The 24,466-nt window shown below is 56.6% G+C and overlaps 1 protein-coding gene across 1 annotated transcript in view; it reads left to right on the forward strand.

Moving 5' to 3' along the window:
* The window catches only part of SLC9A1 (solute carrier family 9 member A1), a 49,066-nt gene extending 26,125 nt beyond the window's left edge, over window positions 1–22,941 (forward strand). The window contains exons 2-12 of the mRNA XM_032390409.1: window positions 9,678–10,138; window positions 13,394–13,644; window positions 14,584–14,801; window positions 15,775–15,977; window positions 17,492–17,581; window positions 18,054–18,124; window positions 18,243–18,416; window positions 18,633–18,747; window positions 18,923–19,024; window positions 20,374–20,446; window positions 21,092–22,941. Of these exons, the coding sequence (XP_032246300.1) occupies window positions 9,678–10,138; window positions 13,394–13,644; window positions 14,584–14,801; window positions 15,775–15,977; window positions 17,492–17,581; window positions 18,054–18,124; window positions 18,243–18,416; window positions 18,633–18,747; window positions 18,923–19,024; window positions 20,374–20,446; window positions 21,092–21,429 (2,096 nt within the window). The 3' untranslated portion in view covers window positions 21,430–22,941. The remainder of the gene's footprint in view (window positions 1–9,677; window positions 10,139–13,393; window positions 13,645–14,583; window positions 14,802–15,774; window positions 15,978–17,491; window positions 17,582–18,053; window positions 18,125–18,242; window positions 18,417–18,632; window positions 18,748–18,922; window positions 19,025–20,373; window positions 20,447–21,091) is intronic.
* Window positions 22,942–24,466: the final 1,525 nt, after the last annotated feature.

Genomic DNA, 24,466 nt, shown 5'->3' on the forward strand with positions numbered 1-24,466 from the left:
CTTTCTACAGGGCTGTTGTCTTGGAAATGGTAGAATTTCTCTTTGTGTTGCTTTGATGATTTTGTGAGCAAGTTCAAGTTATATATAATGGATCTAATTCATTGTTAAGCTTCTAAGCTGAGTGACATTCACCTGGAAGGGACACGAAGGACAACAGGTATTTGGTATACTCAATTTCAGTTTTCTCCTAAATTTGCATTTTTGCAAACGCTACCCCACCCCCACTAAAGGAAAAGAAAAGAGAAATCCAGCTTTCCCAAGGTCTAAAGTTTCTGGAAATGGAACCTCTCTTACAGAGCATCTTGTTTCTTCCCCTGTGGGCAGGTGTGCTAGGGGCTCCTGCAGGTCCTGAGAATAGTCTTGGAAGGAGGAGGGCCGGGGATGGGGATGGGCGGGGGAGAGGAAGCCTCACATCTGGGGAGCCACCCACTGGGCACCTGGAGAGGAAGGGGGGGTGGCTTAAGTCCAGGTTTTATTCCAGCTCAAGCGTTCCATGCTTTCACTTCTCCACACTGCATGGTTGAAATTCGGGGAGCCGAGAAGGGCCTCCTTTGCAAGGGGTGTGATTTAGGTTTCTCTGATGCCGATGGCCCTACGGGGTCAGGTGAAGGAACAGAAGTGGAAGCAGAGGCCCTCGGTTTCACTGCCAGCCACAAGGGCAGGGCCTGCCTGGGGCTCTTCGTGGAGGATCTCAGTATGAGAAACCAGCCTTCATCCTGATGCTGTCATGGAGGGACTGTTCAGTATCCTATGGCACGGGCAAGGCCATGGGTAGGGTGAGATCACTCCAAAGGGGCTGGGGAGGCAGTGGGAGAGGAGGTAATCTTGGGTCTGAACCACTGCTCTGGGACCTTGGGGCACGTAAGCGGTCATCTGTCTGATGTTCTCTTTACTTATCTTAAAATGGGGGATAATAATAATACCTCCTGCGTTAGGTTGTTGAGAAAATTAAATGAGACGCTTCAGTAAAGTGTTTGGGAATTTTGTGTACCGACCTATTCATGGTGTGGATTTGAGGGTGGGAGGGTATCTTGTATAGCGGGGGAAGGGAAAGGAGGAGAATCACTGGGAGATCCTCCTCCTCCTCATGTACTTAGATCCTGTTGGGAAAAAGTTTTAAATGACCATGTGTTCTGTTTACAGTCATCAAAGTACTGTATTTCCATTTTGAAAAAAAAATCAAAAGAAACCAGTATGTATAGCATGTACCTGCCAGGGACCCAAACCAGCCACAAGTCTTTGGAGCCTGAGGTCCTTCCCCACCCCCCTGAGCTGCCATCCTCACTGGCTGCCTGGAAACCTCTGGCTTGCCAGGCCCTATTGTTGCCTCCTGGTGCTCTGTATCTAGTCAACACACACGGACTGTTTACTGCAAGTCCCCGGTCCCTGTCCCTCCACCCCCCTTCTCTTGTGACTCATCCTCCACCTCGAGACACAGGGACTCTCAATCCCGTGCCTTTCCTGTGCGGGGGTGGGGAGAATCTGCTGGAGTGAAGTTCATCCAAAAATGTTTGTGGGGCGCTTAGGTGATTGGGAGGCTGGGCTGGGTACCAAGAAGTGCCGCCCCAGTGGGGTGAATTGGGGTCGGGGCTGCTGAAGTGTGTCCTTGAGACCCAGGGAAAAGGCCAGTGGGAGCGAAAGGCAGGGTAGGAGTAGAGCCTCGCTCAAGGCCGGGTCAGGGGCATTGGGGGCCAGACCTGAAGGTCAGGGGACCCTCCGAGGCCTGCGGCGCCAGCTGGGTCCCCTGACTCAGTTCCTTGCGTGGCCTGCCTGCTCCATCTGTGAGCCGATGTCTCCCTCCACGTACAGTGTCATTCCCATGCTGGCTGGAGGTTTCAGGGTCCTCAGAGGACTACTGAAATCCACTCTCTGCTCATTTGTTCACACTCTTCCCCCTCTGGTCTCCTGCCCACGAGGCCCAGCTTCAACCCCACGTCCTTTAGGAAGCTTCCACCATTCCCTGAACCTGGTTTTCCTGAGCATCACCCTGTGGGCCCCAGGGCCGTGTGCTGGGATGCCAAGCAGACTAGAACACCTAGCTACAGAGCTCCTGGCTGCACGGTTAGGAGGAGCACGTGACTCAGCCTGGGGAGTTCGGGAAAGGCCTCTCAGAGGAGGTGTCACCGCCACCGTTAGGGAAATTAGGTTTTGAAAGGTGGGTGGAAGTTCAAGGTGAAAAATAGTTTCCCTCTGTGTGCACAGAATTAGGGTTGGGGTTTGAGGACTTCTGGCAAGTGGAGTTCAGGGATTGGGGATGGTAGGTTAAGTGCTGAGGGTTAACCCTGAGCTCGGCCAGCTCCCTGACCCTGGAAACCTGATCATAGCACCTGCTCTGGAGCACCTCTCCTGCGAGGTCTCTGAGAGGGCCCGGCTGTCACTGTGTCACTCTGCCTATTGCTTTCAAGTCTCCTCGGCCACCAGGTCCCCCCCAGCCTAGGTGGCATTTCTGTCCTTCCCTCTTCTTCATCAGTCATCTCTCGTGTCAGTCTGCTGCTTCGCAAAGTACGTGTTGCTTCTGTGTCCAACCCCTTGATTCTCACTTGTCTACACACGAGGAAACTGAGGCCGGTCTGTGGGGCGATGATTTGCCCAGAGCATTGTGGTTACTAGAGGACCGAGCTAGGCCTCAAATCCAGGTGTCGGCCTCCTGGTCCAGTCTTCTTTTCTCCACACCTCAGGCAGCCTAATACATGCTGTTTGTGTTCTCAGAGAGCTTTTTTAGCTCATTTCCTACCCACACTCGATGTTCCGGGGAGGTGGAACCCTGTCTCCCTGAGATGTGGAGCGAAACAAGCAAGAAATAGAGGTGCCATGCGGAAGACGAGAGGGGGAGGCACGGAGAGCCCGACTCCCCCGGCCTGGGGGACGAGTCCTGCCCAGGTACTTGGAACAGACTTATTTATGGCTGCATCCACAACGGAGGCATATTGCAAACTGGAATGCTCTTCCCCTTGATCCCGACAGGCTTTGTTTCCATCGACGCAGCATGGCACAAAAAGCTGGCAATCTGGAGACCTGGGTTCTAATTTTGCCTCTGCCACTTGCCAGCTAGGCAGCCTTGGGCAAGTCACTTCACCTCTCTGCTCCTCAGTCTCTTCATCTTTCAGATGAGGGTCTGGGTACAAGAGAGGAAGTGAGAGGAGCTCCATAGAACCCCCGGTGTAGGACCTTGTATCAGACACTCGGGAGTGTCTAGTAAGTGCTTTTCTTCTCTGTGCTGGAGACCGTATCTTCAAGTGAGTCATGATCAAATACAATATCACTGAGTGGGCACTATCAGTTTACATGTTTAAAAATTGTCATTCATCGGGTGGCTCCCGGAGGCCAGGAGCTCTTCCGTGACACTTACACAGCTCCTCTGGGGGTGGCGGCATCACCCCAGTTACAAAGGAAGGACCAAGATTCAAAGACACGTGCAACATGTATCAGGTAGCATCTCCCTTGCTCTACACAATAGCATTCATATTTGGATATTGGCAAAGGCTTGGTGAAGACAGCCTGCCTTCTTATTTCTCTTTCCTTTTTTCCTTGTTTTTTATTTATTCATTACCCTTAACATCTATTCGCTATGTGCAGGATACTTGTCCTGGGCTGTTTAGAGGATAGAGACCCTAGAATGACTCTCCTGCTTCTCTCTCTTTCTCTCGCTCGCTCTCTGGCAAACTTCTCTTGATCCCTCAAAGCCCAGTCCAAATGGTCCCTGCCCTGGGAACATCACCTACTCTTGAAATTTAGCCATCCCCACCTCCTTCCTCTTTCCTACACTTGTCATCTAAAGGGCAGCTTTATCTCAGTTCACAAATAGTTAATGCCTACTATTATGCTGGAAGCTGGAGACCCAGGTGACTCTATTCCACCCGTAGGGAGCTTAACGCCCAGTGATGGACAAGTTTACACCAACAGGTCTTGGTAATGTAGAGTGATTCATGTTATACTTCGGTTTTGAAGAAAATTATACTAATAATAGCAGTCACCACTTTTTGCTAACATTGAGCACCAGTGATGTTTGGCATGCTTTGCCCCGATTACTTCCTCTTGTACTCCAGACACCATCTGGAATAGGCTTTTACACAGATGGGGAAACTGAGAGTAGAAGATAAAACCGAAATGCCCAAGGCTGCCCAGCTATGAACCCTGATTAGAACCCAGGGAGGCCTGGCTCGCATGTCTTTGTCTCTGCTGGTCTGTTTATCAACCTGCTGGGACACTGGCTGAGTGTGTTCTGAGTGTGTCCTTTTTCCGTGGTCCTCATAGCTGACGTTGATGGTGGAAAGAATAGGAGCTCCTCCTACCCCAAAGGAGCCTCCAGCCCCAGCGGAGACCGGAGCTGTATATGGATCAGGCAGACGGGCTGAGCATTCTGATCATTCCCACCTCCTGCCTTAGAAATTTAGCCAGTAAGACTGAGCACTTCTGGCTGAGTTAACTTGGGAGGGCTTTCTGGAGGTGGCAGACCTAAAAGATAGGAAGGATTTCCCAAGGTTCTTACTAGCCAGTGGAGTGGAAGGGGAGCAGTGGTGAGACTTCCCGGGAGGAGAGCTCATGGAAAGAATACCATCTCTGGCCCTCTCAGAGCCTCTTTGGGCCTGGGCACTGACGCTCCCCTTAGAAACAAAATAAGGATAGGAGCGCCTGGGTGGCTCAGATGGTTAAGCGTCTGCCTTCGGCTCAGGTCATGATCCCAGGGTCCTGGGATCGAGTCCCACATCGGGCTCCCTGCTCCTTGGGAGCCTGCTTCTCCCTCTGCCTCTCTCTCTCTCTCTGTCTCTCATGAATAAATAAATAAAAAATCTTTAAAAAAAAAAAAAAAGAAAGAAACAAAATAAGGATAAAAGCAGAGATGATGTGATGAGTGGCTAAGAACACAAACTCTGGAGCCAGACTGCCTGGGTTTGAGTCCGTGATCAGCTACTTGACTTTGAGCAGGTTGCTTAACCTTTCTGTCCCTCAGTTTCCTCATCTATGAAACGAGGGGATGGTCATCGTGACCCCAGAGCTGTGATGAGGTGCGAATGAGATAAAAAGTATCCGAGCGCCCCGCTGTAAACTGTGGAGTGCCAGGTTTTCGTTGGGAGGTATTACCTTTCAGGACTAGTTGAGACTGGTTGCTGGGGCAGTTGAAGAGGGAGTTAGATAAATGGAATCGTGTGCAACCAGGAATCCCTTGGGACCTGGCCGAGTTGCAGCCCCAGAGCAGTCCTCAGGCCTGGAACTAGGGCGGCAGAGCCCCTCCTCGCACACCCCGGGGTCTCTGGTGACCAGCACGGGTGCGCCAAGGAGGCCCCTGCCCCGGCACTCCCCTCTGACTGCCCCGCCCCGGGGAGAGACACAGGAAGTGGGATCTGGGGTGTCTGGTCACCCTGGCAACCGAGGGTGACGTGGAACAGCTTTGCCTGCTGCTTGCTCCATTGCCCCAGTCTCAGCAGATGGGGACCGTCCCAGGGGGTGGAAATAAGCTTTCTCACGGTGGAGCACGGCGAAGCTGCAGAGGCGCCGGGAGCCCCTCGCCAGTTTGGAGTTGGCTCAAGTGTCTGTTCAGTGTGCCTCCGTGTGTGTGTGTGTGTGTGTGTGTGTGTGTGTGAGAGAGAGAGAGAGGGAGAGTGTGAGCGTGTGTGAGAAAGGGTGAGAATGAGAGTAAGAGTGTGTTATAAGAGCTAGAGTGTGGATGAGTGTAAGAGGGAGTGAGCGTGTAAGAGTGGGTGAGTATAAGAGCGAGGGAGTGTGTGTAAGAGTGGGTGAGTGTGAGGAATGTGTATCCGAGCTAGAGTGAGGCTGAGTATGTGTACAAGGGAGTGTGTAAGAGTGCGAGAGCACACGTGAGAGTGGGGAGTGTGTGAGAGAGAACGTGTGGGGGTGAGTGTGTACGAGGGAGCTGGTGAGCGTGTAAGAGGGCGAGAGAGTGGGTGAGTGTGCGTCCCTCCATCCTCTGCAGTTGCCAGCACTGGACACGGAGCCACCTCTGCCCTCCCTTGGCGGGGACTGTGTGGGCAGGTTCGCCCGGCGGCTCGGACACGAGGAACTCCACACCTTCTCGCGTCCCTGCCCTGGGAGGACTGGACGCCCCCCAGGAGGCCGTGTGGTTTGAGAGCTCCCCGCACCTGGAGCTTCCTGCATTCTCACGGTGGAATGGTCATGTGACATTGGCAGGTCACTGGTTGTCTCTGAGTCTCAGTTTCCCTGACCGAGGAGCAGAGGGTTTGGATGATCTCCAGAGTCTGTCCCAGCTCTCCTGGCTCTGGATTTGACTCTAACTGCCTCTGCCCCACCCCAGATGCCATCCTGGTGACATCACGGTGCCACAAAGTTTGGGCCCTGGGAGTTTTGCCTTATTTCTTGGCATCTTGGGATCTCACCTTAATGGTGGGCTTTTGTCGGAGGACTGGGGGCCCCAACCGTGCCCCTTTCACCACACCTGGTGTCAGCAAACGTCCTGCATTTTAAGGAGACTCTTCAGGGCTGCAGGGTGGGAACAGCTGGTGGAGTCAGGGCCTTGGAAGGGGGACAAGCCAGAACAGGCCCACAGCCCGCCCCCCCCCCCCCCCCCTACACCGCTGTGCCCTTCCCCACCCCCCGGAAGCTTGCTTTTCAGTAATGTGCTGCCTACCCGAGGTAAGGAGCCAAGAGTGGATCCCAGACCTTCCTCTTAAGCCCGGGCCCCTCCCTCCCCTGCGCTTGCCCGTCAGGGCCTGCTCGCCAAGAGGCAGGGCTGACACAGGAAGACCCGGGGGGACTGGCTCTGGGAACATGGCTCCAGCCCCAGGTACTGTGGGAGCCAGCTTCTGTGGACGAAAGTGCACTGCACCCAGGTCAGGGGGCACAGGACCTAGCAGTCCTTGGTGGCCTGGGCCTGTCGTGCCTCCTCTGAGCTCCAGGTTTTACCTCTGTCAAACAGGAATGCCAGCCGTCTCTTAACCTAGTGAGGGAGGCCTGGTGGCCCGAAGGTCCTGAGACTGGGAAAAGCCATTCCCACGAGTTTGTCATGGAGGTTCTGACTCTGAGTCACCTCCGTGTCCCCAGCGCACAACACCAGCCCGGCTCAGAGAAAATACCCATGTTTGAGTATAAGATTGAGTAGCTCTCTCTACCACAGATATTCTAAGCTAGAGTAGAACTTCTCCCTTAGACTCTGGGGAAGCCACTGAGTCTTGCCAAGCCCCAGCTTCCTCTTCTGCAAAGTGGGGACAATGTGAACCCCACAGGGCGATTGCGAGGACTAAAGAGATGCTCTGTGCTAGGTTCCCAGCACAGTGCCTGGCTCGCGGTGCACCTTCAGGAATAATGAGCGTTCTTCATGTTCCCACTGTTGGCTTGTTTCACTTGTCCCCTTACCCCATCCCTCTGTGTGGTCCTCATCTCTGGGTCTGCAGTGCACAGTGGGGCACTTCCGGGGGCCAGGCAAGCTTTGTGGATTGGACTGATGGCAGAGAGGGATGGGGAGGCATTTTTAAAGTGTAACGTGCTAGGCGGAGGCAGAGGCCGTCCGCTACTTGCCCTGGGCTGTCTCTTCAGCCTGTGCCGTTTCCTCTTGGTGCTCACTTCCAGCGCAGGTGCTCAATTCCAGGCTAGGGTGTGGAGGTCAGCTGGACTCCTGGCCTTGAGAAGCGGCTTCCTGGTGTCTGCCAGGGTTCTGCTCCCCTCGACCCCCTCGCCATCCTATCTCCCCTCCAGGGCAGTGCATGTCTCTGGGTGTGGTACTATTGTCCTGTCTTCGCTGCTCCTGCCTGGGTTGTCTGACCTCGCTGGGTGCCAGGGAGAGAGAGGAGTTGGGGCAGCGACTGTGGATTGAAGGTTCGAGAAGGAGAGGCACCAGAGAAGGCCTCCTGCCCTACCATGAGCAGACGGGTGGTCAGGGAATGCTTCCTGGGGCAGGAAGCAGGTAGAAGGTGTCAGCCACACACAGCAGGGATACAGGTACAGGAATAGTGTTCTGGAGAGACAGACTAGACCAGGCAAAGACCTGCAGGCAAAAGCGGATGTGGCTCCTTTAGGGGGAGATGTCCCTTCCAGTGCACCAGCCAACCGAACACTGGGACTTACTGGTAGACACTACAAAACTGGGGAATTTTTCAGCAAGAGGTGAGTTTGGTCAGGTCTGTTTTGAAGCCAGGAGAATGCACGTAGCAGCTCTGGGGTTCTCTCCTGGCCTAGGATGGAGACGTGTTTTTTTCCAGCATGTTTTGTTTTTTTTTTTAAAGATTTTATTTATTTATTTGAGAGAGAGGATGAGAGGAGAGAGAGAGCACATGAGAGGGGGGAGGGTCGGAGGGAGAAGCGGACTCCCTGCTGAGCAGGGAGCCTGATGCGGGACTCGATCCTGGGACTCCAGGATCATGACCTGAGCTGAAGGCAGTTGCTCAACCAACTGAGCCACCCAGGCGCCTTCCAGCATGTTTTAAGTGTCTCCTGGGAGCTTGGCGCCAGTGTTCTGGGCCTAGCTAGTGTTTCGAGTGTGAGTCTTGACTTGTAGTTCTGCTGGCACTGTAGTGCTCGAGAGTGGGAGGGGCTTTGGGCATGGGGAATGATGTTTCTTCTCCTTCCCAAGGATCTCAGGGGTAATAAGAGCCAAAGCCTGGCCAGGTGGGTTATCAGGAATTATGTAAGTAATAGCCTAGCCCTGTGCATTTTCAAATCAGTAGATACTTACTACATACCTACTATGTCCCTAGCCCTGGGCATCTGATTATAAACAGGGAATCTGCCTGCACAGAGCACGTAGGCTAGGGAGGGGAGGAGGAAAGCAAGAGCTTTCACCTTGAACAAAGTATCATACTTTCTTAACCAAGCTGACCCTGGGGTTTTTGGTACCCAGCATGCAGATAGGTGCTGGGGTCTTGTCTACCTACCTCCCCGCCCCAAAACAAACCAGAACCCCTTAGGGAGCTTGGGGCCAAACCTGGCACTGAGAGAGTACCTCTCAGAAGGGACTTTTTGCTACTTCCTAGCTCTGGGTTTGGGGCCCTAGGGTGGGCCAGTGCTGCTGGCTCGGGGAGAGGGTTGGCGGGTCTCAGGCAGAGGGGCATGTTTGTGCCTTGATGAGGAGGGAGAGCAGGGGTCGACTTACAGAACTTAGGAGTTTGATGGGAGCTGGGGGTTCAGACCTGGGTTCTGTCCTGGTTCTGCTGCTAATTTGCTGTGTGCCCTTGGGCAAGTCCTTCCCGCTTTCTGAGCCTCGGTTGCTCCATCTCTAAAGTGGAGGAGATTAGGCTAGAAACAGATGGCAGATAGGTTTTGTCTCACCTGCAAATTTGATTAATCGCTGTTTGGCTTCTTGAGCAGCTCTGTGCGCTCGGCAGGAAAGTGCCCAAGTCTAGGAATGGAGGTGTAGGTAATGCCCTTGGATACCTGAAGCCTCGGTAATTAGTGGATCATTTCTGCCTTCTGGAGGCATACAGAGCTGCTTCTTTCTACCACTCTATGACAGAGACAGGGATAACATCTGTATGTCCTTTGAGAAAAACACTTTAAAAACACTGTCGCTTAGTGTATACAGCAAACCCTGGGAAGCTGGTATTACCACTTCCATGTCCCGGGCAAGGAAGTCAAGGCTCTGAGAGTTACCAGAGCGGCCCTCTGAGGCCGAGCCCTGTCACCAGCTGCTCTTATCTCCAGCCCCGTCCCCAGCCTCGCGTCCCGGCTCGCCGCAAGCCCATGGCCTCCTGTTCTCTCACCCTCCGCAGGTTTCCATGTGATCCCCACTATCTCGAGCATCGTCCCAGAGAGCTGCCTGCTAATCGTGGTGGGGCTGCTGGTGGGGGGCCTGATCAAGGGCGTGGGCGAGAAGCCCCCCTTCCTGCAGTCAGACGTCTTCTTCCTCTTCCTGCTGCCGCCCATCATCCTGGACGCGGGCTACTTCCTGCCGCTGCGGCAGTTCACGGAGAACCTGGGCACCATTCTGATCTTCGCCGTGGTGGGCACGCTGTGGAATGCCTTCTTCCTGGGCGGCCTCATGTACGCCGTGTGCCTGGTGGGCGGCGAGCAGATCAACAACATCGGCCTCCTGGACAACCTGCTCTTCGGCAGCATCATCTCCGCTGTGGACCCTGTGGCCGTGCTGGCCGTCTTCGAGGAGATCCACATCAACGAGCTGCTGCATATCCTTGTCTTCGGGGAGTCCCTGCTCAACGACGCCGTCACTGTGGTGAGGGGCCCAGACCCGAATCCAGGTCCAGAGTGAATCCCACCTCCACCCGCTAATCACAGTAGCAAAGCAGCAGATGTCCCTTCCTGCTGGCCGTGGGCCAGGCGGCGTGCTGAGCGCTCGACGTGCATTACCTCATGTAATCCTTGTGATGCCCTTAGCAAGTGCTTTTTAGTCTCCTTTACAGAGGAGGCAGCAGGCCCACCGAAGTCAGACGACTTGCTAACGTGTGATAGGACCCAGGTTAGAAGACAGATCTGTCAGACGTCAGCGCCTGAGCTCCTGGCCTTTCCAGGCCATACCCTCTCTGTCCCTGACTTGGACTGTGAGATGAACTTGGTTAAATTATGTATCGTCTTTAGACTTCAGTTTACCCTTTATAGGCTGTTGAGCCTGGGAGGGCCAGTGCAGCTGTCCTGTTGGCTGCACCCTAAGTTACAGTCCGGTTTGTGCGGAGTTCAGAGGCAGCCGTGGTGGGAAGGGACCCTGCCCTCAAAACCTCCAGGAAGGGCGCCTGGCTGGCTCAGTAGAGCATGTGACTCTCGATCTCAGGGTCACGAGTTCCAGCCCCACGTTGGGCATGGAGCCTACTTTTAAAAAAATAAAAAATAAAATTTACTATAAAAAAAACAAAAAAACCGCTCTAGAAAGTGATAAATAAAATGGATTGGTCTGAGGTTGGCCACTCGCTTATTATGTGATCTTAGGCAAGTGACTGTACCTCTCTGGGCCTCCGCTTTGATAGCGGCAAAGTGGCCGAGCGGGTGGTGCTGTCCTCCCAGGGGCCAGTAAGGACAGACGCCCCCAGCGCAGTCCGCACACGGCCGCACTGCCTGTGCTGACACGTGCCCTCCCCCCCAGCCGGTTTCCTCAGGAAACGGGTACGTGTATGTGCACACTCAGTCGTGTTGTGAAAACACCCCCATTCTCCTCCTCGTTGGACCCCTCAGAGAGTAGGAAAACACAAGGGCACGTGTGCACGCTCACACACGCACCCCTCTTCACCCGCCCCCAGTCCCTCCGGAAGCCGCACTTCAAAGAGACAAAGTAGTGGTGGTCGGCTTGCCGCAGGCAGCCTCAGCTTCCTCTCCTCGTCCTCTTCCTCCCCTGCTGCCTTCATTGGGTCCTTGTGGGGCTGGGAGAGCAGCAGCCTGATCTAAGCAAGCAGGCCTTGGTGCTGGTCCTTCTAGCACCAGCTCTTGCCTCAGTTTCTCCATCTGTAACGAGGATTGCGGTACCCGGCCCGTCATCCTCCCACGGTTCTTACAGGGGTCACACCAGTGGGTACCACAGACAAAGCCCTCCCCAGTTGGATCTGGGTCTTGGGGTTTAGGTTGGCACTCCTGGGGAGCAGTGGGGCTGTGGTTATGTCAAGTGGTACCTCAGTGTGGCCAACTTGGGCCTATGGCCAAGTCTCCCCAGGTGGTGGCAGTGCCGGGAGGAATTGCCCGCGCTCACTTCCTGTCTGAGCACTTCCAGTCTGAATATTGCCTTATCTAATGCGCACAGAAACTCCATGAGGTCGGCACTGTAATTATCCCGTTTTTCCAAGTGAGGAAACTGAGCTACTGATACAGGTTAGGGAACGGGTCCAGGGTCATTTTAGCTGGTAAGTGATGGTAAGTGATGTAGCTGGGCTTCACACCTACACGGTGGGAGCCCAGAGCCCCCACACTTACCACTCTGCTGCGCTGCCTCTCTACTCCCATTGACAGTACAACCAGGTGGGAAAGGACGACCTTGCCCTCTCTACCTGCCCCATTGGTCCAGGGGGTAGACCCTGGGGACCCATGAATCTCCTCAGGCCAGGAGTGAGTGTATGTAGCCTAGGGCTGAGAACGCACCTGTTGTCCACTGCTGGATCCCTGCCCCGTCTCTCAGACGGCGATGGCCCAGGCAACACTGGGGATGGGCCAGTGCTTGGTATCTCCCCTTCTTGCTTGGCCCACGTCAGGCCCTTTCTAGAGCTCTGGGCATGAGGGTGAGTGCCCTGTTTCCTGACATTAAAGCTGAAGGCAGCCCCTGAGCTGCATGGTCTCAGGTCACTTCTCCTACCCACGCCTCCTTGCCTCTAGGTCCTGGGGGCTTTGGAGAGTTCCTTCTCAGCAATTCTCAGGTCCTCTTCCCTCTCTCTCAGCACCCCAGGCCTGGGAAGTCCCCAGCCCGTTTCCTGGCAAGCTGTCTAGGAGTAGGCCCAGTAGCCAGGGAGCCGGCACCTAAGTGCAGGCAGAACCTCAAAGCTGCCCCCATCCAGGAGGGCCTGCCCCCTGCTGTAGGGAACAAGTTCTGGGCTTGGTTGCTGCTGGAGGCTGGGGGCCCTTTGTCAAGTCGCTCCCCCACTCTGAGCTTCAGTTTAGGGGAGGAACAAGCATCCTTGGCTCGCCGACCCCATGAGGCTGTTGTGTGTTGAGCAGGATGGCCACTGTCCAAGGGCTTTATGGTATGTGATGTGCCACTTCAACGTCTGTTGCTAGCACTATAGTGACGCTGTATTTCCCAGTCGGGGGGCAGCGGGGGAGCCTTAGAAAGCCCCTCGTTCCGTAGCATCTAAACTTGGCTGTTCATGGTAACCACCTGGAGAGCTTGTTGAACAGAGATTTCTGGGCCCCACCCCCCGAGAATCCAAGCAGGGTATGGCCTGGCTGTGTATATTTTCAGAAATTTCCAGAGGCTAAGAAGTCCCGTTCTAGTTCGTTGTCTGAACTTTCTCTGCTTCGCGCTGAAGGAGAGACTGAGATCCAGACAGGGACACAGTCTGCCCAAGGCCGAACCGTGAGAGAGGCCACTTACTGGCGCGAGTGGTAGCTGGCACTGTGATGAGCATGGTTCTGGGCACTTTGCCTTTATGAACTAGTTTTAATCCTCGCAGTAGCCCTATACGGTTGGTACTGTTATCCCACTTTAGGGTGAGGGGAAGTGCAGCACGGGGAGCTGGAGTCATCTGCCCCGAGTGTATAGCTGGGGAACAGCAGAGTCACAGGTCCAGCCCAGCTCGTTTGGCTTCAGAGTGCGCTCTTAATCAGCACAGCGCGCTGCAGGCCTGAAGCAAGGCCCTCCAGCCCCTGGGCCAGTGGGTTTGACCACCTGCTTGGCACTAGGGTTTTTCTGCTATCAGGTGGCCTCCTCTTGTGGCCATGTGGCCTCAGTGGAGGGCATGCGATCACTCTAGGTGGACCCCAGGGAGCTAGACGGCGGGGCGGGGGGGTGGTCCAGGGCTCTGCCCTCCTGCCAACCAGCCTACACCCCCCACCCCAGGTCCTGTATCACCTCTTTGAGGAGTTTGCCAACTATGACCGAGTGGGCATTGTGGACATCGTCCTCGGCTTCCTGAGCTTCTTCGTGGTGTCCCTGGGCGGGGTGTTTGTAGGCGTGGTCTACGGGGTCATTGCAGCCTTCACCTCCCGATTCACGGCCCACATCCGCGTCATCGAGCCGCTGTTCGTCTTCCTCTACAGCTACATGGCCTACCTGTCGGCTGAGCTCTTCCACCTGTCGGGCATCATGGCGTGAGTCTGGGTGCAGCATGGGGTAGGCCGCCAACCTGGATTCCCTGTGCTTGCGGGGTCACAAGGGGGTTCCCCAGGGCCCAGCCTCCAGCCCTGGGATGAGACTCCTGCACCAGGCTCCAGTTCCTGGGACTGCCCCTGGAAGCACTGAGTTTAAAGTCCTAGAAAGCCTCAGCCCTGCTACTTCTTCCCTTTGTCTCAAAGGGAGTTCCTTGGCTGTAGCTGGCCACAGGCTCTCGCATTCCCTGTGCCCTTCCACAGCCCCAGGAAGAAGGCCTGGGGCCTCCATTGCCATGAGGAGTCCTGAAGGTCCTGAGGCCTCAGCTGGGTCTTGAAATCCAGGGAATGTGGAGAGGCAATGAGGTGCAAAGTTTTGCCCAGTAGGGGAAGATATTGGAAGTGCAGAGGCCAGGCCAGATTGGGGGATTCGGGGTAACCTTGAGGATGCCGGGCCAGCAGGAGCAGAGCCCCGGTATGGACGCCAGGCAGGGAGGGCTGGGGCAGCTGCTTGGAAGAGAGCTCCCTATGGGGACCTCCATGTGTTAGAGACACCGTGCTCCAGGGGAATAAACCAAGGCCATGGACGTGTGTGACTGACTCCTGTTAGACAGAGAGGCAACATGGCCATGGGGGGAGGCATGGGCTTTAGAGTCGGGCAGCCCTTAGTTTGCATCTTAGCTCTGCCGCTCACTGGCAGGGTGACAGTGGACAGGCATCTGTCTCTCTACCTCCCAGATTCCTCATCTGAAAAATGCAAAAACGTGCCCACGCCTGGAGGGTTGAGTGAGAGGACAGAGCTGGACGAGTTGTGTCCTGCCACGGGTTCTGACCTGTCAGGGGACTCAGGACATGGGCCCCTGTCTGCCTCCATGGCAGTGGAGGGGCTCTGGGAAGGTGCAGCTCCCCTGAACCCCGAACTCTGCTCTTTCGTGACCCCAGACTCATCGCCTCGGGAGTGGTGATGCGCCCCTATGTGGAGGCCAACATCTCCCACAAGTCCCACACGACCATCAAGTATTTCCTGAAGATGTGGAGCAGCGTCAGTGAGACCCTCATTTTCATCTTCCTTGGCGTCTCCACCGTGGCCGGCTCCCACCACTGGAACTGGACCTTTGTCATCAGCACCCTGCTCTTCTGCCTCATCGCCCGAGTGCTGGGTGAGGTCCCGGGCTGGAGCCGGGTAGAGGTGTGCGCGCGCCCGTGCTTGTGTGTGTGTGATGTGGAGGCAGGAACCGGGCTGGGGGGGGGGGGGGGCGGGTGCCTCGTGTGAAGGGGCCCGGCTGGGTGGGCTGCTGGCCGCTCCCAGCTCAGCGGCAAGCAGCAGCTTCCCTGCCCCTCTCTGCAGTGCTGAGGCTGTGATGGGTCTTGTGACGGCTCACAGGGAGTCTGTGATCCCTGGGAAGACAGTCACGGTGTGTGAGAACCGAGGGGCCTCAGGGACCCTGGGCCACAGAGCCCGGGTCTGTGAATGTTCTCTGCGTTGTCTCTGGCGCGGATGACTTGAGCACTTAGACCCGCCTATGCTGCCGGCCCCGGGCCACACACAGGGACCAGGCCTCGGGTCCTTGGGTTCTGCTTATGCTTTCCAGACATACCTCACCTCAGTGACTGTGTCACTTACCCCTCTGGATCTCACTCTCCTCCTCTCCGGGAGTGAGTCTGTGGTCCCTGAGCCTGGCTGGCTATCACCTCTACTTGGTACAGTGTTTGAAAATCCCTTTAGTCCTGAGCCTCATCCTCCAGAGATTCTGGTTCTGTGAGTTGAGGTTGAATCCCGGTCTCTGCCTTTAAAAAAAAACCTTTTTATTATGGAAAATTTGAAGCATGCGGAAAAGTAGATCCCATGGACCCATCATAATGGATAGATATCCACTTGTGACCAGTCTTGTTTCAGCACTTCTCCCAGCCCCCTTCTGACTTCCAGCCACTGGAGGCCTCTGTGATGTCTCTAGAGCACATCCAGGTTGGGAGAGCCCCTGAAGGATCCCCCCAGCTCTTGGCTGAGGGACCCAGGAAATGAGTTCGCTGGGCAGGCGCACTAGCGGGGGCTGCCTCCAGCAGAGCGGTTGCGGGTGCAGAAGCCAGAAGGGGCTGGGGACAGCTTGACGCTCTTCTTGCCCTTCCTGGCAGGGGTGCTGGGCCTGACCTGGTTCATCAACAAGTTCCGAATCGTGAAGCTGACCCCCAAGGACCAGTTCATCATCGCTTATGGGGGCCTGCGAGGGGCCATCGCCTTCTCCCTGGGCTACCTCCTGGACAAGAAGCACTTCCCCATGTGTGACCTGTTCCTCACTGCCATCATCACGGTCATCTTCTTCACTGTCTTTGTGCAGGTGCTGGACAGGGCGGAGCAGCCCTGCCTGGGGACCCTGACTCTGCCAATGGAAAGAGGAAGTGCACAACCCGCGAGGGGGCCATGGGTTCTAGTCCAGCGATAACTGGCTATGCGGTCTTGGCCAAGCCGCTCCCCCTTTCTGGTCCTGTTTCCTTAATTGTGAAAGGGAAGTTGTGATAACGAGCAACCAGTCAGAACGCTGCCTAACTTAGAGATCCAGACAGCGTTGAGAGAAGTGGGCGCAGTCAGCAGGCCCGTGGTGCTAAGTACCGGGCTTCAGGGAAATGATTTAATGTCTTAGGATCTCAGTTTCTGTGCCTGTGAAATGGGACTAATAGCACAAAAGGAGGGGGAAGCTGGGAAGGTTGCTGAACTGGGCAGTAGGAGGTCTGGAGTCAGCCCACGCTCTGCTGCTCTTGTGTGACCTTGGGAAAGACCCTCCTCCCGTTTTTGGGTCTCTGTTCCCTATCTGCAAAGTGAGGGCACTGGCCTAGATGATCCCGGAGTCCTTCCAGCTGCTGGTCAGTGATCTCTGTGCATTTAAATGACCCTGGCTTAGCAGAGAGTCCCCCACGCCCCTCAGAATCCCCAGGGAAACCCAGCCTGGATGGTGTCACTGCTCTACCTGACCTGACCTGTGACTTTGGGCACGTGAGAAACAATCTGTCCAGGCCTCCATTTCTCTATCCCTTCTGTCTCTCCCAGGCGCAAATCTTGGCAAAGCTTTAGATGGGAAACAGCATTGCCTTCTCAGGAGAAAAACATGTGGAGGCATCCTCCTGGGGCCAGAATGACCTTCTGTCCCTTCTAAGGATAGGGGGCTGCCTCTTTTGCCCTTTTGCCCTGTTCCCATCGTCAAAAATATTTTATCACCTTGACTTGGCAGCTGTATTCACGAATGGCTTACCAAGCCCATTTTCAGTGAAGTCAGCATTGAGGGAGGGGCCTCCTTGCCTGGGTTTGAATCCAGCTTTACTACTACTTCTGTAAGACCTTAGAAAGTTACTTAATCTCTCATCTGTAAGATGGAGATAGTGGAAGAACCTACCTCTCAGGGTCAGTGTGGGCATTCGAGAGCTAATACCTAGTACATCAGCCCTGGCTCTGGCACAGGGCACGCATGCAATGAAATTAGCTGTTACTGCTGTTACTAGGCTGGGCGGTTGCAGTCCTGTGATGTGGTTTTCCCTATCAGCCAGGCCTGACTTCTCTGGGGTTGCAAAGCACATTTGTGGTGGAGCCCACATTAGAACCCAGGCCCTCTGACCCCTCGCCCAGGCTAGGTGACCGGTGCGTGTCATTCAGCCGGAGGGGCTGTATCTTCAGGAGGAAGCAGGCCTTAAGGACCTGCCTTTGTACAAGGGCTGACATGGAGGTTGGGAGAGTGGGGACCTCAGAGCAGAGGGCATCCCAGCTTCAGGGGCTCTGAGGGGTGCGGGGGAGGGGGGAGGCTCCGTGGCCTCCCTGCCAGGGTAGCAGACCTAGAGTGCCTGACGTCCACCTGCCCCCCAGGGCATGACCATTCGGCCCCTGGTAGACCTGTTGGCTGTGAAGAAAAAGCAAGAAACCAAGCGCTCTATCAACGAGGAGATCCACACACAGGTACTGGAAACTGGGCCTTGGCCCTTGGTTGCAGGAGAAGGCTCAGGGAGCTGGGGAGCAGCTAGGCCTCACATCCGTTGCTTCACTTGGCCCCCTCCTCCCTTATCCCAGTGCCGGGTGGGCCTTCAGCCCCCTTGAGGTCACCAGATGGTGCTCGTAGGGAGGTGTGGTGTGGGCAACCAGGAGCCCTAGGAGGGGGTGTCATGCCATCTCTACCTCTAGTAGGAACCAATCCCAGGCATTGGGCACAGGTGGATTCAGGGAAGGGGGCTCAGCCCGGCCGTGGCAGGGGGTTTGAGGTGCCACGGGTTCAGGATGAGTGAGATGTTGGTGCCACCTCCTGGCTGCTCCTGGAACTGCAAGTCTGGGCTGAGCAGAGCTGCACTAGGGGGGAAGGTGGGGGCCCATTCAGAAGTCTCGGTAGGGAAGGAGCCCAGCAGTGAGGCTTGACCTGGCCCTGGGCCCATTTCAGTTCCTGGACCACCTTCTGACAGGCATCGAGGACATCTGTGGCCATTACGGCCACCACCACTGGAAGGACAAGTAGGTGGCAGGCCTGGTGGGCAGGTGGGTGGGGGAGGCAGGTGAGGGTCTCCCTGGGCCTGGGCATCTCCCCACCCTGAGGAGCTGGCTCCATGCATCTTCTCCCTCCTCTCGCCAGGCTCAACCGGTTTAACAAGAAATACGTGAAGAAGTGTCTGATAGCGGGGGAGCGCTCCAAGGAGCCCCAGCTCATCGCCTTCTACCACAAGATGGAGATGAAGCAGGCAATTGAGCTGGTGGAGAGCGGTGGCATGGGCAAGATCCCTTCTGCTGTCTCCACTGTCTCCATGCAGTGAGTGCTGCTGGCGACAGCTTCCGACCCCTCCCACCAGCCTGGCAGGCCACCGGCCCCAAGGGGGAGGGGGTGGGGGCAGGCCCATCTGTTGTCTGAGCAGGGTGGGTGAGAGAGCTGCAGGGCCACAGAGGACTGCCCCCCCCAGGCCATCCCTGGGGTCACTTCCCAGGCTCACAGTTTTGTTGGGGACCTAACCTGTGCCCTGTTGTCCAGGAACATCCACCCCAAGTCCCTGCCTGCCGAGCGCATTCTGCCAGCACTGTCCAAGGACAAGGAGGAGGAGATCCGCAAAATCCTGAGGAACAACTTGCAGAAGACCAGGCAGCGGGTGAGGGGCTGCTCCCTACCCGGTGCTCCTACGGCAGAGGAGGCCCCCTGCTCCAGCCCTGCCCCACCCCCGCCCCCCCCCCCCCCCCCGCCCGCAGCGCCCCCCCGCCCCCCCCCAGGCACCCCAGTGAGCCCCCGGCCCAGCTTCCGGGGCCTGACAGCTGTTCCCCCCACAGCTGCGGTCCTACAACAGGCACACGCTGGTGGCAGACCCCTACGAGGAGGCCTGGAACCAGATGCTGCTCCGCAGACAGAAGGCCCGGCAACTGGAGCAGAAGGTGGGTCTGGGACTGGAGCCGGCTCCTGCCCTTCCCAGGGAGTCTGGGTTCTCCCTGCCCCCGTGCCCCCGCCACCAGGCCCCTTTGGCGAGAGAGCCACTGTGGCTATTTTGGCCTCCGCTTGTTTGGAAGACTGAGCCCCAGGGCAGGTTCCAGAAAGCTGCGTCCTCCTCCGCCTCCTCCCCACTCAGGGCAACAAAGAGGCCAGGGCCTGCTCACCACATCCTCAGGCATCTGAGTCCATCCACGTGCTCTAACCCCCTCGTCTCCCAGCGAAAAAACTTAAGGCCCATGGGAAAGGCACCTGCCACACATCACAAAGCAAGGCATGTGTGCACGCGATCGTTTGCTCGAGAACGTTTTTGTGAGCAGTTTCTAAGTGCTGCGCCGCAGAGTAGCCTCTGTGGATCCAGCAGTGAGTCGGCCCAGTCCCTCCCTTGCAGAGCTGCTCATGCAGTGGCCCAGGCAGGACAGGAAGTGCAAGGGGCCCAGAGCACTCTGAATTGGGGGGGGGAGGGGCAGTCAGGGTAAGCTTAGGAACAGGGCCAGGATGAAGGGAGTGTGGGCAGAGGAAGGCCCAGGCTATGTTCCCAGTCACAGAACATGGCCCTCGGTAGAAACTGAGAGGGCTCAGCTTTCCAGAAAGCTTGTTAATGGTGTCAGGCTTTGGGCTTTATTCTAAGACATGGAGAACCACGAAGCGGTCTGAGAAAGGGGCTGACATGGGAAAGGGTGGGGGGGGGGTGGCCTGGATTAGTGTGGTGGCGGAGAGTGGGGGTGGAAAGGAGTGGGTACATTCGAGGGACATTTAGGAAGTGGGACTAGCAAGACTTGGTCACCCATTTGAGGTGGGGCTGCGGGAAGAGGAAAGAGGTCATTCTCTAGCCTTCTGCTCTGGGCTGTTGGGAGTGGTGGTTCAGTAGGGGATGCCAAGGATGGAACAAGGTCTTGAGGGAAGATAAGAATCTGGGTTCAGTTTCAGCCTATTGCATCGAGATACCTGGGGGCCATTTGGGGTCCAGGTGTCCACTCCTGAGCTGACTTTATGGGTCTGGACATCAGGGGGGAGTGTGGCCTGGAGTAGAGATGGGCGGGGCCGCTGTGGGAGAGACAGGGCCGTGTAAGGCTGCTCCAGAGATCCTGCAGCTTGAAGGAGGCTGGGCTGAGCCTTCAGGAACTCCTGAGCTGGGGCCTCAGTGCTGGCACTGACAGAGGCAGACGACGAGCCTAATGAGGAACCGCCAGAGGGGCGCGGTCCCGAACACGCCGAAGGAGGGGGTGGCCACCAGCCTTGGGCGCCATCCCGAGGGGCTGCCCGTGCTCACCCCCATCTGCCCTTTCTTTGTCAGATCAACAACTACCTGACGGTGCCGGCCCACAAGCTGGACTCACCTACCATGTCGAGGGCCCGCATCGGCTCAGGTAAGGCGGGGCACAGGGTGCCCGGAGAGGGGCCTGGAGGCTGGACACACAGTACCACTGTCTCCTGAGGATGAGACTCCCAACAGGAAGGGACCTCAGAGAGCCACTGGGGAGGACAGGCTTCTCCCTCTGACCTCCTCCCAAGCCATGAGCTCCTTCTACATCAGGTGGAGTTGGGGCTTCCCCCAAGGGGGCAGAAGCATGGCCCTGCTGTCCTCCCCAGGGACAGAGGTGCTCCATGTGGGGCTTACGGGGAGGCCTGTGAAGGGCTTTGGTGCCTGGCAGGGAGGCAAGAAGGGTCTGCACCATTGGGATATCCAGCATGTGGGGGAGACAGTAGCAGGCCTTCTCCCAGGCCTGGGCCCTGGGGGCAGATGGTGACTCAGGAGGGGGCTCTAATTCTTGGTCTGGGGAAGGTCACCTGTGGGAGCCCCTGGTCCGAGGAGAGGAATGCAGTCCTACCTTTGGGACCGCAGTGTGAGGGGAAGAGAAACTGCTGATCAGGGCTCATCCAGCCCACGTGGAGTAATCCTGAAACATGGCAGCACTACCATGCTCACAGGAAGGCTCTCTGTGAGTTGCTGGCACACGCCGGGCAGGGCTCGGGGGCAGAAGCCAGCTTGTGCCTTTGCTCTTGGTCCCCAGACCCGCTGGCCTATGAGCCGAAGGCCGACTTGCCGGTTATCACCATCGACCCAGCCTCCCCGCAGTCGCCCGAGTCTGTGGACCTGGTGAATGAGGAGCTGAAGGGCAAGGTCTTGGGGCTGAACCGGGACCCAGCCAGGGTGGCGGAGGAGGACGAGGATGACGATGGGGGCATTGTGATGCGGACCAAGGAGCTCTCTTCCCCAGGAACGGATGATGTCTTCACCCCTGGGCCCAGTGACAGCCCCAGCTCCCAGAGGATACAGCGCTGCCTCAGTGACCCAGGTCCCCACCCCGAGCCTGGGGAGGGAGAGCCTTTCATCCCCAAGGGGCCGTAGCGCTGGGGTCAGTGGGCAGTGCCCATCCCACCACAGACTCTCCCACCAGAGCAGGGGCTGCTGGGGGAGCTGGGGGCTCCCTTCGTCCTTCCTGACCTGGATTGGCCCTGCCCCTCCCCCGACCGCATGGCAGCTGGGCCCACAGCCCCCACCGCAGCACGGCTTCCCCCTGCCTCCTGGGAAGCACCCTCCCTCCCAGCAGAACTGCCTTCCCAATCCATTTGGCAGAACTGTTGGGCTGTGAGGCAGATCCTGCCCCTTCCCGATTCAGGCTCTCTCCCAAACCCGGCCGAGGGCCTCGAGATTCCCAGCCCTCAGAGGCCTGGTCCCTACTCCATCAACCTCATTCAAACCAATCTTAGTTCCTAACCAAAAAGCCTCTGGCTCAGCCTTGGTCCCACCTGGAAAGGGAAGGAGCCAAGACCTTTCTTGGCGTAGGCCGGGCCCTACATTAACAGCAGAAAGACTGGGGGATCAGGTATCTGACTGGGGTAGGGATCAGTGACACCCGGCAGGCCCACCCTCTTCCTGCCAACTCTGTCACCCTGGCCAGCCCCCCTGACCTGTCTTAGTCAGAGCTGCAGGCTGAGGGTGTCTCTGAGCTTCTCCGACTAGAGCTGGGGCGCTTTGGACAGTGATGTGACTTCGCTTTCCAGACTGCTCCAGTGGGGACCACTGGACCCTCCAGGGGCGACTGTCAGGGGTGGGACTGTCAGGGGCTCGAGAAAGTGCTGCCTTTTTATCTGTTTTGTTTGTTCACACTCCATGTATGATTCAATTTGCACAGAGGGCATTCCTGTTTTTAAAACATTTTGAAAACCCCTGGCTTACCAGAGCTCTAGCCCTCCTACTCCAGAGAACTACCCCTCCTCGTCTGTGCCTGTCTGCCCAACACTCCCCCAAGTTGGTCCTCTGGGCTCTTAACTGTGGCCCCAAGGCTATGATTTTAGAAGTGACCTCTTCTACTCCAATTCATGATTCTCTAACTCGCTGATGCTGGGCCCCCCGGCATCTTCTGTGCTCTTGGGCCTGACCTCCAGTTCCTGCTGGCCTGTGCTTTCTCTCATCTCTCTCCACCCCCTTGGCCCCTGGACCTCTTATGTGCACCGCACCCAGCTTGCTGTGGAGCCCAGTCCTTAGGGGAGAAGGCCTCCCCGAGCATCTCCCACCCCACCAGGACTGGTGGGGGGGGGCAGAGTCCTGGGCCCCCAGAGGCCTTTGCTCCCAGGCACACACTCCTGCCCCCACTGCCACCATGGCCAGGCCCAGGCCCATTGCTGTCTGTCCTTCCCCAGGATTGTGCAATAGAGTGTCCCTCTTCCCAGCCGACTGGGCAGTGGGTGCCCCTCTGTCCCTCTCCTCTCCATGCAAGTGCTGTTTTGGGCAGGAGTTCACCACGCAAGGGTGACGTGGACAACCAGGTTCAAAGCCGCCACAGCTGCTGTGGTTCTGCCGCCCATACGGAAGAAACCGGATCTTTTTCATATTCTAATAAATCAGTGTGAGTTTTTATAGAGTTGAGGGCTGCTTCCTAGGGACCAGGACTTCGGGAAGGAAGGTGGCCTGGAGGGACTTAGCTCAGTGGCTGGCACAAGAAACGCCGAATCCCCGTCAGCTGCGGGCGTGGTCCTTACTGTGCGCCAGGCACCAGGTAGAGCAGTGAGCAGCGTAGGGCGCTCCCTGCCCTCAGGCGCCTTCAGCCTCTCAGGGAGGCAGCCTGGCGATGGGGGGGGGAGGGGGGACAAGGAGGACTGTCCTGAGTCATCTTAGGAAAGGACTAGAGAATGAGCTGAGGTTACCAGGTGAAGAAGGTGTCAGGGAGTTCCTGAATGTTCTCATCAGGAGCTGCTCTGGCAAAGACCCTAGGATCTGAGAAAAGGCCCGTTTGGCTGGGTCAGAGGGCGACAGGAAGGGAGGCAAAGATAGGACCTAGCGGTCCTCGGTTAGATTTTGGTTTATAGGAAGGGCAACGGGAAGGTTCTGTCACCTGTAAAGCGTGGATGAAAGTGCTCAGGTGTGTAAGGGTCAGCGCAGTGCCGGGTCCAGTGGGCTCAGTTCAGTGGAGGTTGGATCCCTGAGGTGCATTTCCAGGAGCTGACCACCAGAGGGCAGTGGGGCCTTGGCACACACCCCGGGCACCCCGGGAACCTGGGCTGCCCGGGGAAAGCGTCTCTTTTGCTCAGACCGGGAGTCTGGAGTGGTCAGTGCCAAAAGGCCTGTCGGGAAGGACCATAGCATCCATTCCTGTATCAGCCAGTGCCCCAACAAGAAAAGATGGTACACTCAAAGCAATATGGAAGAGCCTTCAACTAAAGGAGTCTTTACAGAGGTGTGGGCAGGGTGAAGGGAACCTAGCAGGCATGGGGCCCAGGGGGCTCACACCACAGTGAAGCTGTTATAACCCCTCCACCTGAAGAGCAAGAGGAGGGGAGCTGCCCTACTGGTGCCTCCCCTTGGCCAAACCCATCTGAAAGCCAGAAAGGAAGGCCCCCGAATGACTTCACCGAGTTTGGCCCACAGAGGTCAGCCTTGCAGTAAATGGAGCAAGGGGAGAGTGGATTTAGGGGACAGGATATCTGAGCAGGGCTGTTCCTTTTGCCCCTACACCACCCACCCATCCTTCAGATGAAAAACTCATGTCCCTATTGCTTAATGATTCCAGAATTTCTGCTTGGGGTGATGAAAAGTTTTGAAAATAGTTTGTGGTGATGGGTGCACAACATTGTGAAGGTACGAAGTGCCCTGGATGGTTCACTTCAACATGGCTCATTTTAGGTTATGTGCCTTTCAGCTCAATTTTTTTTTTAAATGGAAGGAAAGCTCTTCCCCAACAGGAAAACCAGTCTCATCAGCCACCACCTCCTTGTCAGACACCATATTCTTGTCGTCCTTCAGTCATACCCTTTAACTTAAAATGTCATCACCAGGCTCTTTCAGTAAGATGGGGGGTGGGGTGCAGAAAACAACAGAAACCCACCAAGGAACCCCTTCTGCAGCTGGTCACAATGCTTAGTTCAGCACTCGATGGCATCCTCCT

This window comes from Phoca vitulina, unplaced genomic scaffold, assembly GCF_004348235.1.
Source record: "Phoca vitulina isolate PV1807 unplaced genomic scaffold, GSC_HSeal_1.0 scaffold2, whole genome shotgun sequence".
Lineage (NCBI taxonomy): Eukaryota > Metazoa > Chordata > Mammalia > Carnivora > Phocidae > Phoca > Phoca vitulina.